At 38.2% G+C, this 15077-nt stretch overlaps 1 protein-coding gene across 37 annotated transcripts in view; it reads right to left on the minus strand.

Annotated features, from left to right (window-relative positions):
• The window catches only part of LOC119489909, a 28737-nt gene extending 13660 nt beyond the window's left edge, over positions 1-15077 (minus strand). For 4 of the 37 annotated variants that reach the window (XM_037772901.1, XM_037772899.1, XM_037772898.1 and 1 more), the window contains exons 1-20: positions 14763-15075; positions 13765-14177; positions 13518-13622; positions 13256-13360; positions 12994-13098; positions 12412-12516; positions 11837-11941; positions 11584-11688; positions 11322-11426; positions 10738-10842; positions 10154-10258; positions 9579-9683; positions 9317-9421; positions 9061-9165; positions 8795-8899; positions 8203-8307; positions 7956-8060; positions 7376-7444; positions 7143-7183; positions 5189-5821 (exon numbers count right to left, since the gene is read on the minus strand). In XM_037772901.1, coding sequence (XP_037628829.1) covers positions 5189-5821; positions 7143-7183; positions 7376-7444; positions 7956-8060; positions 8203-8307; positions 8795-8899; positions 9061-9165; positions 9317-9421; positions 9579-9683; positions 10154-10258; positions 10738-10842; positions 11322-11426; positions 11584-11688; positions 11837-11941; positions 12412-12516; positions 12994-13098; positions 13256-13360; positions 13518-13622; positions 13765-13802 — 2356 coding nt within the window. In that variant the 5' untranslated portion in view covers positions 13803-14177; positions 14763-15075. Of the gene's footprint in view, positions 1-5188; positions 5822-7142; positions 7184-7375; positions 7445-7955; positions 8061-8202; positions 8308-8794; positions 8900-9060; positions 9166-9316; positions 9422-9578; positions 9684-10153; positions 10259-10737; positions 10843-11321; positions 11427-11583; positions 11689-11836; positions 11942-12411; positions 12517-12993; positions 13099-13255; positions 13361-13517; positions 13623-13764; positions 14178-14762 lie in introns of all 37 variants that reach the window. The other 33 variants (XM_037772922.1, XM_037772914.1, XM_037772911.1 and 30 more) reach the window with 33 other exon arrangements.

Consider the following 15077-nt stretch of genomic DNA (forward strand, 5'->3'; position numbering starts at 1 on the left):
ATCAACTTTGACTTCTGGTTTCACACGGGACACAAACACCGGTCTCCTGGGCAAAAGTGCTATGTGTTTTGACCCACCAATCCATCCCAACCCCCTCCCTATGCGACGTTCGCCACTGTTTATACTTCCTGGTTCACAATTACATGGATTACATATGAACTAATTTCATACTGATCATCACTAAAAAAAAATTGAAATTCATGTCTATGTACGCGAATCAATACATTAAATTTCATGACTGTTTCACAAACTGCTGTCCGATTGGGCTGGTAGGAGAACTACAGTGGCCGACGCTAAAACGTGAAAACACAAATGGCCCTCTCTAGAGCCAGTGATCAGTTTGTCCGTTCTGGGCTACTGTAACATGGTGGACGGCTCCATGAAGAGGACCCCTAAATGCTACACACTGTTCCTTTAAGTTATTGTAAAAGTGGTTGTTTTGAACAGTTCAAATTATTTATAGGACAACATAGTGAGCAAGTTATACCAAAACAACATTTTAAAGTAACCAATGTTTGAAGCACATTGGTTCCCAATAAACTCAAGTTTACTAAAGTTTATAAAATATTTTCCACAACAAAAAGAAGGAGACAGGATGCAGATCACACAATACATGAAAATATATTTCTGTCACAGTTTCATACCTCGACATTCTGTCTTTTTGTGAATGTATTCAGGAGGGATCTTATCGACTCCTGAAGGTCGAGAGATGATCCAGAGACGAGCAGAGGGAAGCAGTTTGCCCTTGATGAGGTTTGTTAGCAGCACATCCATCGAGGCTCGCTCTTCCATATCAGTCAGGTCCTTGTTCTTCGCAAAATCCAGAGGAAGTTCACATTCTTCCAAGCCGTCAAGGACAAACACTACTTTACACTCGTCATACTTGTAAGAACTGTCTTTATCGTCATTGAGGGAATGACGAAGCAGATCTTTCATGCTTTGAACTTTGTTTCTTCCTGAGTTCAGCTCACAGAAGTTAAATGACACCATCAAGTCAATCTCTGTGTTGGATTTTCCTTTGGCCCAGTCTACCAGGAACAATCTTTTTTGAAATGTTTTACCAACATCAGCCACTCCCCTCATTAGCACTGTTCTCACTTTCTTTTCCTCTGAATTAGGAAATAATGCATCAAAGGTTTGAGGTTTAGCGTTCTCGCTTGGGACAGATGGTATCTCGTAGATTTCTGTGTCAGTTTCATGTTTTCTCAGTTCGTTTTCATGCTGACTGCGGATTCTCTTCTTCAGGTTTGCTGTGAGTTTGTGTTTGACATCTTTCCCTAAAGAAATGATAAAGACAATACAGAGAAAATAGAATGCAGTAATTGCAATTAATTTTACACTCCTGCACAATATAATGGCAGCTATAAGATAATGTTATACCTGCAGTTAAAGCCCAGAGGCAAAAGGTATGAGAATAAAGGAATTTAAGTATGAGTTTGCAATGTTTTGGGTTTAATTTTAATTCATTTGTAAAAATGTGTTGATTTTAAGGCTGGTCTCATACACTGTAGTTATACCTACGAAAAGTAATGCACTGTAATTCGTATCCCACAAAATCAATTTGTATAATCCAGGTAATCGTGAATCAGGAAATATGAAGAGTGGCGAACGCCACATAAGGAAGAGGTCGGGGTGGATGGGTGGGTTCAACAAATACCGGACTTTCGCCCAGGAGTCCAACATTGGTGTCGCCTGGAAACCAGAAGTCAACGTTGATTTATTTGTCACATAACTTATGTACTTAAGTAATGCCACTTTGGGAGTTATTTTAAGCCAAACTACGATACTAAACCTAAATAAGTTGTATTGTTTACTAATCCTAACCAAGTTGATATTTTTCTAAGCCTAACTAAGTAGTTTTGTTGCCTAATCCTTACCGAGTCAATCTATTCCTAAACCTAACTAAGTAGTTTTGTTTCCCAATCCTAACCAAGTCGATCTTTTCCTTAACCTAACTAAGTATTTTTGTTGCCTAAACCCAACTACATCGTTTTGTTCCGTAAACCTAATTAAGTAGTTTTGTTGCCTAAACCTAACTAAGTAGATTTGTTGCTTAAACCTAATTAAGTAGTTTTGTTGCCTGAACCCAACTAAGTAGTTTTGTTGCCTAATCCTAACCAAGTCGATCTTTTCCTAAACCACACTAAGTTGTTTTGTTGCCTAATCCTAACTAAGTCGTTTTGTTGCCTAACCCTTACAAAGTCAATCTATTCCTAAACCTAACTAAGTAGTTTTGTTTCCCAATCCTAACAAAGTCGATCTTTTCCTAAACCTAGCTAAGTAGTTTTGTTGCCTAAACCCAACTACATCGTTTTGTTGCATAAACCTAACTAAGTAGTTTTGTTGCCTAAACCCAACAAAGTTGTTTTGTTGCCTAAACCTAAGTAGTTTTGTTTCCCAATCCTAACCAAGTCGATCTTTTCCTAAACCTAACTAAGTCGTTTTGTTGCCTAAACCCAACTACATCGTTTTATTGCCTAAACCTAACTAAGTAGTTTTGTTGCCTAATCCTAACTAGGTTAATGTACTCCTAAACCTAACTAAGTTGTTTTGTTGCCTAAACCTAACTAAGTAGTTTTGTTGCCTAATCCTAACTAGGTTGATGTACTCCTAAACCTAACTAAGTAGTTTTGTTGCCTAAACCCAACTAAGTAGTTTTATTGCCTAAACCCAACTAAGAAGTTTTGTTTCTGATTCTTTCATGTCGGTTACATTCTAAAGCACAAATTATACGCAAGTGAAAATTATTTGGTGCACCAGTGTGAGGGACTCTGAGTTCTGACAGTGAGTTAGGCAAAATGCAAGGTTCGCTAAACTCAAATACTACAAACTCTGTCTTCTCCTCTCGCTTTTTTATTAGCAAAGAGCAACATTCAGCTTCTTAAATGCTCACAAATGGCGGCGGCAATAATAAAGTTAATTCCATGAGAAACTTGGTCACAGTACAAAATTAAACTTGTCTGTTGTCTGGTTAAGTGCTCTTTGCAAGCCAGTGTCTACTTGTCAAAGATTGTCTTAAAGTGATTTGTCTTCTCTCTAGCGGATCGGGTCGCATCAATTAATAATTTAAGCTGATAAACTTTGCTGATAGCTTAACTGAAACAAGACCTTGAGTATTTGGATCAAGAAGCTCATGAAAAATAAGGTGTGTCAGATTTTGTAGTCTACATCTGTTATTTCACTGTGTAAGATACATATTTAATCAACAATATAAGTATCGGACTCTGTATCAGCAGATACTCAGTATTAAAGCACTCGGATCAGTTTTCATTTCATAGCAGTTTTGAGCATATTTTCTACCTCATGGCCACTGTTTGATTTTGATTAACATACTTTAAACATTATTTGGTATGCTTGCACCCTTATTATTACAGCTTCCCCTGGCAGACTTCATCTGCACCCATAGCTTACATCGTATTTCTGTCGTCCTGTCGACACGTGCATCAGGCAGCTCAGGCAGTCGTGAGGTTATCCAGAGCCGGGCAGAAGGAAGCAGGGTTCTTCTGATGAGGCTGGTCAGTAGCACATCCACTGAAGCTGGCTCTCTGACATCAGTCAAGGTGTTGTTGTTGTCAAAGTCAAGAGGAGGTTGATAAGCATCCAAACCATCCAAAACAAATAAAACGTTGAACTGTTCAAAGTTAGAGATCACAAATGGCTTAGTTTCCTTGAAGAAATGATTAAGAAGTCCCAACAAACTGACTTTTTTCTCTTTTATCAAATTAAGCTCAGAGAAGTTAAGTGGAAATATAACTTCATCAGCTTTGCCGGAGAACATTGCCTTTGGTCCAGTTATAAACCTAGTCAAAACGGACTTCTTCTTAGCCCACTCTTTTATGAATTGCTGCACATGGAAGGATTTTCCAATTCCAGCTTCTCCGGTAGTCAGCACAGTTCTGATCTTTTGTCCTTTTGTATCTTTGAAGATCTCAGATACGGCATTCACTCGTGTCACTGATTTCACCGCAGAGCGTCCATTTTTCTCTTCATCATTGACTTTGCCACTTCCTTCCTCGCTCATGATGTGTTCTGTGTTTCCCTGGTTAGGATGATTTTTGTCTTCATCTTGAGTGGCTTCTCCAAGAAATCTTTCTCTCAGGGCTGACGCCAGCTTCTGCCATCGCTTCAAGGTTTCTGAATAAACAGAACAAAATAATTGATAATGAAGGATAAAAGCAGTATAAATTAGTTATCTTTAAAGGTGCAGTGTGTAGGATTTGGCGGCATCTATCGGTGACGTTGCAAATTGCAACCAAATTAAATGTTTCCCGTGTGCCAAGTGTGTAGGAGCAACACAGTCTTACGTCAGTTTGTGAAATAGTAACGAAATTGTATCTATTTGATTCGTGTACATAGACACGAATTTCCGTTTCTTTTTTGTGACGCTCAGCACGACAATCAACAATGTATTTTTTAAGCTTTTTCAGTTCAGCGTCACGAGACTTCCACTCCAGTCTTTTCAAAATAAAACTACTTAGGTTTAGGAGTAGATCGACTTGGTTAGGCTTAGGCAACAAAACTACTTAGTTAGGTTTAGGAAAAGATCGCGGTTTGGGTTTAAATAACTCCAGAAGTACCGTAACTGAAGTACAGAAGTTACATGACAAATAAATCAACTTTGACTTCTGGTTTCACACGGGACACAAACACCGATCTCCTGGACAAAAGTGCTATGTGTTTTGACCCACCAATCCATCCCAACCCCCTCCCTATGCGACGTTCGCCACTGTTTATACTTCCTGGTTCACAATTACATGGATTACATATGAACTAATTTCATACTGATCATCACTAAAAAAAAATTGAAATTCATGTCTATGTACGCGAATCAATACATTAAATTTCATGACTGTTTCACAAACTGCTGTCCGATTGGGCTGGTAGGAGAACTACAGTGGCCGACGCTAAAACGTGAAAACACAAATGGCCCTCTCTAGAGCCAGTGATCAGTTTGTCCGTTCTGGGCTACTGTAACATGGTGGACGGCTCCATGAAGAGGACCCCTAAATGCTATACACTGTTCCTTTAAGTTATTGTAAAAGTGGTTGTTTTGAACAGTTCAAATTATTTATAGGACAACATAGTGAGCAAGTTATACCAAAACAACATTTTAAAGTAACCAATAAAATCAAGTTCAGGATGCAGATCACACAATACATGAAAATATATTTCTGTCACAGTTACATACCTCGACATTCTGTCTCTTTGTGAATGTATTCAGGAGGGATCTTATCGACTCCTGAAGGTCGAGAGATGATCCAGAGGGAAGCAGAGGGAAGCAGTTTGCCCTTGATGAGGTTTGTTAGCAGCACATCCACCGAGGCTGGCTCTTCCATATCAGTCAGGTCCTTGTTCTTCGCAAAATCCAGAGGAAGTTTACATTCTTCCAAGCCGTCAAGGACAAACACTACTTTACACTCGTCATACTTGTAAGAACTGTTTTTATCGTCATTGAGGGAATGACGAAGCAGATCTTTCATGCTTTGAACTTTGTCTCTTCTTGAGTTAAGCTCACTGAAATTAAATGACACCATCAAGTCTATCTTTTTGTTGGATTTGTCTTTGGCCCAGTCTACCATGAACAACCTTTTTTGAAATGTTTTACCAACACCAGCCACTCCCTTCATTAGCACTGTTCTCACTTTCTTTTCCTTTGAATTAAGAAATAATGCATCAAAGGTTTGTGGTTTAGCGTTCTCGCTTGGGACATATGGTATCTCGTAGATTTCTGTGTCAGTTTCATGACTTTTCAGTTTGTCTTCATGCTGACTGCGGATTCTCTTCTTCAGGTCCTCTGTGAGTTTGTGTTTGACATCTTTCCCTAAAGAAATGATAAAGACAATAGAGAGAAAACAGAATGCAGTAATTGCAATTAATTTTACACTCCTGCACAATATAATGGCAGCTATAAGATAATGTTATACCTGCAGTTAAAGCCCAGAGGCAAAAGGTATGAGAATAAAGGAATTTAAGTATGAGTTTGCAATGTTTTGGGTTTAATTTTAATTCATTTGTAAAAATGTGTTGATTTTAAGGCTGGTCTCATACACTGTAGTTATACCTACGAAAAGTAATTCACTCTAATTCGTATCCCACGAAATCAATTTGTATAATCCAGGTAATCGTGAACCAGGAAATATAAAGTGTGTGACCTCTTCCTTATGTGAACACCGTATAAGGAAGAGGTCGGGTGGATGGGTGGGTTCAACAAATATTGGACTTTCGCCCAGGAGACCAACATTGGTGTCGCGTGGAAACCAGAAGTCAACGTTGATTTATTTGTCACATAACTTACGTACTTAAGTAACGCCACTTTGGGAGATATTTTAAGCCAAACTATGATACTAAACATAAATAAGTTGTTTTGTTTACTAATCCTAACCAAGTCGATCTTTTTCTAAGCCTAACTAAGTAGTTTTGTTGCCTAAACCTAACTAAGTAGTTTTGTTGCCTAATCCTTACCATGTCGATCTTTTCCTAAACCTAACCAAGTAATTTTTTTGCCTAAACCCAACTATGTTGTTTTGTTGCCTAAACCGAACTAAGTAGTTTTGTTGCCTAAACCCAACTACGTAGTTTGTTGCCTAATCCTAACCAAGTCGATATATTCCTAAACATAACCAAGTAGTTTTGTTGCCTAATCCTAACCAAGTCGATCTTTTCCTAACCTAACTAAGTAATTTAGTTTCCTAAACCCAACTAAGTAGTTTTGTTGCCTAAACCCAACTAAGTGGTTTTGTTGCCTAATCCTAACCAAGTCGATCTTTTCCTAAACCTAACTAAGTAATTTAGTTTCCTAAACCCAACTAAATAGTTTTGTAGCTTAAACCCAACTAAGAAGTTTTGTTGCCTAAACTCAACTAAGTAGTTTTGTTGCCTAATCCTAACCAAGTCAATCTTTTCCTAAACCTAACTAAGTAGCCTTCTTGCCTAAACCTAAGGAAGTTGTGAACTGTGAAGACAGAAGTTTATTTTGAAAAACTGTATGCATGTAACAAACGGACACTGACACGTTTTGCTGGACATTCGTAGGAAAACAAACAAAAAACGAGGAATAACTTTTTTCTAAGATATCATATGACCTGTTGTATGAGAATATGTTGTGATTGTAAAGCTTATAAAATTTATGTTGTTCTTGTTACCTTTGCTGTGTTTTTGCCCATCCAGGCCAGTTTTCATTCCACTGCAGGACACAGTCGAGAAGTTTGTGTCAGTAGAGAAAGATACATTTATTTGACAAGGATGAATATACTTTGTTTGAGGTGTAATGTATCTCTCCGACTTCACTGCTCTACTTTGTCTTTTCCTCATATCGTTACTTTGTCTTTTTCTCTGTTATAACTTTAAGTGTGCACAAGCATGTTGTTTTTCCTACCTTGTCTCAGGCAGGAAGTTGAGAGGATCATCCTGGGGTATGTTGCTGGGTGCAGAAGAGACTGGCGGGCTTTAACACAGATTGATTACAGTGATTTCACAATAACAAACTCTAACAATTTTAACATCTGTGACATAACTGTTGAGCTTCAAGGTGGGAAAAATTAATCTCACTACACTGACTAGTCATTCTCTTCTATTTACTTGTCTTTGTCTCCGAATATCTCTGTATCAAACATCCAACAAAACCAACATCAAAGAACGTATATTGACAAGAAATGAAAGTCAATTGTTCGTTCCTTTGCAACATCAGGGCCCAGCAGTAGAGCTACGCTTCTGCCATTTTGGACTGAAAGTGACTACCAGACGCCAGTGAAACGTTCACCTAAAAATGCTGTACGAAAGTAAAACAAAATGATGTCTATTCTATTATCATATTCTACAGAAATGGCCTGTGTTGAACAATAAAATATTATAAATATAATAGGTGTTTTCAGTCCAAAATGGTGGCAGTTGCTGTTGTCAAATAAACACAGGAGTTTCGTCTTTTTGCTTCTATACTCTTTGCCAACATATCTTACCCTGGTTGTTCTTTACTGAAGCTGTGAGGTTTATCCTTGGACCTGTCACTTTTCACGGAAACATTGTCGGCTGCAGGAGAGACTGGTCTTGTGTTTTCAGGCCATCTTTAACACAGATAATAATTGCAAACTTTAACACTTTTAACATCTTTAACATTATTGTTGAGCCTCAAAGTGGCATTTACAGTCAGTCGTTCTCTTCAATTTCTCTCTGGATCAAACATCAAACATAACCAACATATCTTACACTGGTTGTCCTTTACTGAAGCTGGGAGGTTCACCCTTGGACCAGTCACTTTTCACGGAAACATTGCCGGGTGCAGGAGGGACTGGTCTTTCTGGCTCAAGCAGTCTTTAACACAGATAACAATTACAAACTACTTTTAACATCTTTAACATTGTTAAGTGTAAGAGTGGGATTTACAGCATTCTATTTCTATGTCAGTCATTCAGTTCAATTACATTTTTCTCTGGGAGAAACATCCAACATAACCAACATATTTTACCTCTCAGTTTTACTGAAGCTGGGAGGGTCACCCTTGGACCAGTCACTTTTCATGGAAACATTGCTGGGAAACAGGGAAACTGGTCTCTCCTCCTTAAACAGACTTTAAAACAGATTTTAAATGTTTATACATTGCTAAACAATAACACTATTGACCTCTTTAACTTTATTTTTGAGCTTCAAGGTGCCGTTTACAGTTTATTTTCTCCTAGTCTCTGAATCTCTCTGTATGAAAGCACAAACACGTTTTCAGTCCAAAATGGCGGCAGTGGCTGATGTAAAAAAAAAACACAGGAGTCTTTTTGCTTCTATACTCTTTGCCAACATATCTTACCCTGGTTCTCCTTTACTGAAGCTGGGAGGTTCACCCTTGGACCAGTCACTTTTAACGGAAACATTGCTGGGTGCAGGAGAGACTGATCTTTGTTGCTCAAGCCATCTTTAACACAGATTACAATTACAAACTTTAACACTTTTAACATCTTTAACATTATTGTTAAATCTAAGAGTATGATTTTTAGCATTCTATTTCTATGTCAGTCATTCTTTTCAATTAATTTCTTTCTGGATCAAACATCAAACCTAACCAACATATCTTACCCTGGTTGTCCTTTACTGAAGCTGGGAGGTTCACCCTTGGACCAGTCACTTTTAACGGAAACATTGTCGGGTGCAGGAGAGACTGGTCTTTCTGTCTCAAGCCGTCTTTAACACAGATTACAATTACAAACTTTAACACTTCTAACATCTTTAACATTATTGTTGAGCCTCAAAGTGGGATTTAGAGTATGTCAGTCATTTTCTTCACTTTAATTTTTCTCTGGATCAAACATCCAACATAACCAACATATCTCACCCTGGTTGTCCTTTACTGAAGCTGGGAGGTTCACCCTTGGACCAGTCACTTTTTATGGAAACATTGTCGGGTGCAGGAGAGACTGATCTTGTGTGCTCAAGCCGTCTTTAACACAGATAACAATTACATATTACTTTTAACATCTTTAACATTATTGTTCAGTCTAAGAGTGGGATTTACAGCATTATATTTCTATGTCAGTCATTCAGTTAAATTACATTTTTTTCTGTATCAAACATCAAACCTAACCAACATCTCTTACCCTGGTTGTTCTTTACTGAAGCTGGGAGGTTCACCCTTGGACCAGTCACTTTTAACGGAAACATTGTCGGGTGCAGGAGAGACTGATCTTTCTGTCTCAAGCCATCTTTAACACAGATAACAATTACAAACTTTAACACTTTTAACATCTTTAACATTATTATGTCTAAAAGTGTGATTTACAGTATTTTAATTTTTATGTCAGTCAAACAACAAAGAAAGTTATCTTTTTAGCTAACGTTACATTTTCTAAGTAGTCCGCCCAACACTGTTTTTAAATTAGCACATGGCTTGTGTTGTTATAAGTTGTTGCGCTTGTCTTGCGCTCCTGTAGGTTCAGTGTCCTCAACCTGGCAACCCGCGTGAGCTTCTATCTGGGGAGGATTGTGCCCATTTTAAACGCTAGCTGTCAGTGTTACATATTGCTCCTTTAACACAAATTACAATTACAAACTTTGCTTTTTACATCTTTAACATTATTGTTGAGCCTCAAAGTGGGATTTACAGTATGTCGGTCATTCTCTTCACTTTGATTTCTCTCTGGATCAAACATCCAACATAACCAACATATCTTACCCTGGTTGTCCTTTCCTGAAGCTGGGAGGTTCACCCTTGGACCAGTCACTTTTCACGGAAACATTGTCGGGTGCAGGAGAGACTGATCTTTCTGTCTCAAGCCATCTTTAACACAGATAACAATAACAAACTTTAACACTTTTAACATCTTTAACATTATTATGTCTAAAAGTGTGATTTACAGTATTTTAATTTTCATGTCAGTCATGTCAGTCAAACAACAAAGAAAGTTATCTTTTTAGCTAACGTTACATTTTCTAAGTAGTCCGCCCAACACTGTTTGAAAATTAGCACATGGCTTGTGTTATTATAAGTTGTTGCGCTTGTTTTGCGCTCCTGTAGGTTCAGTGTCCTCAACCTGGCAACCCGCGTGAGCTTCTATCTGGGGAGGAGGGTGCCCATTTTAAACGCTGGCTGTCAGTGTTACATATTGCTGCTTTAACACAAATTACAATTACAAACTTTGTTTTTTACATCTTTAACATTATTGTTGAGCCTCAAAGTGGGATTTACAGTATGTCGGTCATTCTCTTCACTTTGATTTCTCTCTGGATCAAACATCCAACATAACCAACATATCTTACCTTGGTTCTCCTTTACTGAAGCTGGGAGGTTCACCCTTGGACCAGTCACTTTTCACGGAAACATTGTCGGGTGCAGGAGAGACTGATCTTTCTGTCTCAAGCCATCTTTAACACAGATAACAATAACAAACTTTAACACTTTTAACATCTTTAACATTATTATGTCTAAAAGTGTGATTTACAGTATTTTAATTTTCATGTCAGTCATGTCAGTCAAACAACAAAGAAAGTTATCTTTTTAGCTAACGTTACATTTTCTAAGTAGTCCGCCCAACACTGTTTGAAAATTAGCACATGGCTTGTGTTATTATAAGTTGTTGCGCTTGTTTTGCGCTCCTGTAGGTTCAGTGTCCTCAACCTGGCAACCCGCGTGAGCTTCTATCTGGGGAGGAGGGTGCCCATTTTAAACGCTGGCTGTCAGTGTTACATATTGCTGCTTTAACACAAATTACAATTACAAACTTTGTTTTTTACATCTTTAACATTATTGTTGAGCCTCAAAGTGGGATTTACAGTATGTCAGTCATTATCTTCACTTTGATTTCTCTCTGGATCAAACATCCAACATAACCAACATATCTTACCCTGGTTCTCCTTGACTGAAGCTGGGAGGTTCACCCTTGGACCAGTCACTTTTCACGGAAACATTGTCGGGTGCAGGAGAGACTGGTCTTGTGTGCTCAAGCCGTCTTTAACACAGATAACAATTACATATTACTTTTAACATCTTTAACATTATTGTTAAGTCTAAGAGTGTGATTTACAGCATTATATTTCTATGTCAGTCAGTCTTTTCAATTTATTTTTTCTCTGGATCAAACATCAAACCTAACCAACATATCTTACCCTGGTTGTCCTTTACTGAAGCTGGGAGGTTCACCCTTGGACCAGTCACTTTTCATGGAAACATTGTCGGGTGCAGGAGAGACTGATCTTTCTGTCTCAAGCCGTCTTTAACACAGATTACAATTACAAACTTTGCTTTTACCATCTTTAACATTATTGTTGAGCCTCAACATGGGATTCACAGTACGTCAGTCATTATCTTCACTTTGATTTCTCTCTGGATCAAACATCCAACCTAACCAACATATCTTACCCTGGTTGTCCTTTCCTGAAGCTGGGAGGTTCACCCTTGGACCAGTCACTTTTCACGGAAATATTGCTGGGTGCAGGAGAGACTGATCTTTCTGTCTCAAGCCATCTTTAACACAGATAACAATAACAAACTTTAACACTTTTAACATCTTTAACATTATTATGTCTAAAAGTGTGATTTACAGTATTTTAATTTTTATGTCAGTCAAACAACAAAGAAAGTTATCTTTTTAGCTAACGTTACATTTTCTAAGTAGTCCGCCCAACACTGTTTTTAAATTAGCACATGGCTTGTGTTGTTATAAGTTGTTGCGCTTGTCTTGCGCTCCTGTAGGTTCAGTGTCCTCAACCTGGCAACCCGCGTGAGCTTCTATCTGGGGAGGATTGTGCCCATTTTAAACGCTAGCTGTCAGTGTTACATATTGCTCCTTTAACACAAATTACAATTACAAACTTTGCTTTTTACATCTTTAACATTATTGTTGAGCCTCAAAGTGGGATTTACAGTATGTCGGTCATTCTCTTCACTTTGATTTCTCTCTGGATCAAACATCCAACATAACCAACATATCTTACCTTGGTTCTCCTTTACTGAAGCTGGGAGGTTCACCCTTGGACCAGTCACTTTTCACGGAAACATTGTCGGGTGCAGGAGAGACTGATCTTTCTGTCTCAAGCCATCTTTAACACAGATAACAATAACAAACTTTAACACTTTTAACATCTTTAACATTATTATGTCTAAAAGTGTGATTTACAGTATTTTAATTTTCATGTCAGTCATGTCAGTCAAACAACAAAGAAAGTTATCTTTTTAGCTAACGTTACATTTTCTAAGTAGTCCGCCCAACACTGTTTTTAAATTAGCACATGGCTTGTGTTATTATAAGTTGTTGCGCTTGTTTTGCGCTCCTGTAGGTTCAGTGTCCTCAACCTGGCAACCTGTGAGCTTCTATCTGGGGAGGATTGTGCCCATTTTAAACGCTAGCTGTCAGTGTTACATATTGCTGCTTTAACACAAATTACAATTACAAACTTTGCTTTTTACATCTTTAACATTATTGTTGAGCCTCAAAGTGGGATTTACAGTATGTCGGTCATTCTCTTCACTTTGATTTCTCTCTGGATCAAACATCCAACATAACCAACATATCTTACCCTGGTTCTCCTTTACTGAAGCTGGGAGGTTCACCCTTAGACCAGTCACTTTTCACGGAAACATTGTCGGGTGCAGGAGAGACTGATCTTGTGTGCTCAAGCCGTCTTTAACACAGATAACAATTACATATTACTTTTAACATCTTTAACATTATTGTTAAGTCTAAGAGTGGGATTTACAGCATTCTATTTCTATGTCAGTCAGTCTTTTCAATTTATTTTTTCTCTGGATCAAACATCCAACATAACCAACATATCTTACCCTGGTTGTCCTTTACTGAAGCTGGGAGGTTCACCTTTGGACCAGTCACTTTTCATGGAAACATTGCTGGGTGCAGGAGAGACTGATCTTTCTGGCTCAAGCCGTCTTTAACACAGATTACCATTACAAACTTTAACACTTCTAACATCTTTAACATTATTGTTGAGCCTCAAAGTGGCATTTACAGTATGTCAGTCATTATCTTCACTTTAATTTCTCTCTGGATATAGATAACATATCTAGATAAGATAACATATCTTACCCTGGTTGTCCTTGACTGAAGCTGGGAGGTTCACCCTTGGACCAGTCACTTTTAACGGAAACATTGTCGGGTGTAGGAGAGACTGATCTTTCTGTCTCAAGCCATCTTTAACACAGATTTAGGCACAGGCACACCAGAATTTTAAACAACAAAAGCAGTTAATTTCAATAGAACTGCTGCTATCAGTATATCCATGCACACACAGGTGAGGAGTAAAAGTTTAACATCCCTCTTAAGTTCTACTTACTTGTCAGTTGATGTGGCCTCGCCCGGCTCCTGAGACATGCTGATTTTAGAGGCAGTTTGACATGTTATCTGCTCTAAGATGGATGCAGTGGTTGCATCCTGTTCCTTTGTTACATATTATTTCCAACTCCTTGTCTTTTTCACTATGCTACAGTTGCAGCGAAGTCTCCTTGTTAAAGTCCCATAGTGTTTTCTACATAGGTTTGCCTTTGACACGAGGGCTGTCCATCACCTTTTCTAGGGCCCACAGTAGGCTTTAAGGCAGTCTCTCTCCACACTGACTTATAAGGTCCTCCAAGGCCCCAGATCCAATAATTCAAATATATTGAGCTTGACAGCAACACTGGACAAAAAGGACCCTCACTTCAAGCCTTTAAATCCAGTCAACAAGTCACAAACCAGAGTAGAATTTCCCTGAAAAATAGAAAAGTTAATTAAGTTCCTCTGACTTACGTAACAAAACCTGAACAAAGTATAAAGAGTAGCTCTCGTGAATATCTTGTGACTTCCTCTAAAGTAACTGTGGGAGGGCAAAGTCAGTTGTTAATGATTGATAACATCATATGAATGTGATATGTGGACCTTGACCTTCAAATGTGGTGTGATAAAGATTAAAAATAAATGTCTGGCAGGCATCACCCCAACGGCTTGTATAAATCAAACCATTCTAACTTAACAGAGAGAGTAAACAAGGCACATGGTACCTATACTAAATCTTTAGCCCTTCCTAAACTATGCTATAAATGTATAAGGTAGATTTTAAATTATAAAGTACACAGAAATACTGTAAGCATCTCAAAGGCAAACACAAAGGAATGTGAGCACATTCACAGACATCATCAGGTGATGTGCAATTTGTATGCAAGCACGTGGCCATGTAGGCCATAGCCACAGCTTTCCCTATCTAAAGAAACATGCAGGCCAACATGATAGCACGTTACTAAATGATAGACACACATTAAAGTATACGATTAAGTACACAGACATCAGCAATCTTACCAGTAGAAAATAGAGTTGAGTTAAAATCCTTCAATCGTTTGTAATTCACACATCCGTTCTCTCTCACGCAGGCTTCACTCTGCTGAATGTGCTCTCCTCCCTCCTGGCAGAGCTGCAGATACACTTTCACTTTCATTGTTTTTCACTCAGTAATTTAAATTTCCCTCCTCCCTGAGAGCTACTGAAGAGTACCCAATGATTATATAAGGAAATAAGTCATTAATACATACACTGTCTATTTCCTTATATTCTTGTCTTTATTTACACCATGTGAAGCACTTCTGTTCTGTGAAGCCTCCTTGACTCTCTTGACCA

This window comes from Sebastes umbrosus, chromosome 6 (genome assembly GCF_015220745.1).
Source record: "Sebastes umbrosus isolate fSebUmb1 chromosome 6, fSebUmb1.pri, whole genome shotgun sequence".
Taxonomy (NCBI): Eukaryota; Metazoa; Chordata; class Actinopteri; order Perciformes; family Sebastidae; genus Sebastes; species Sebastes umbrosus.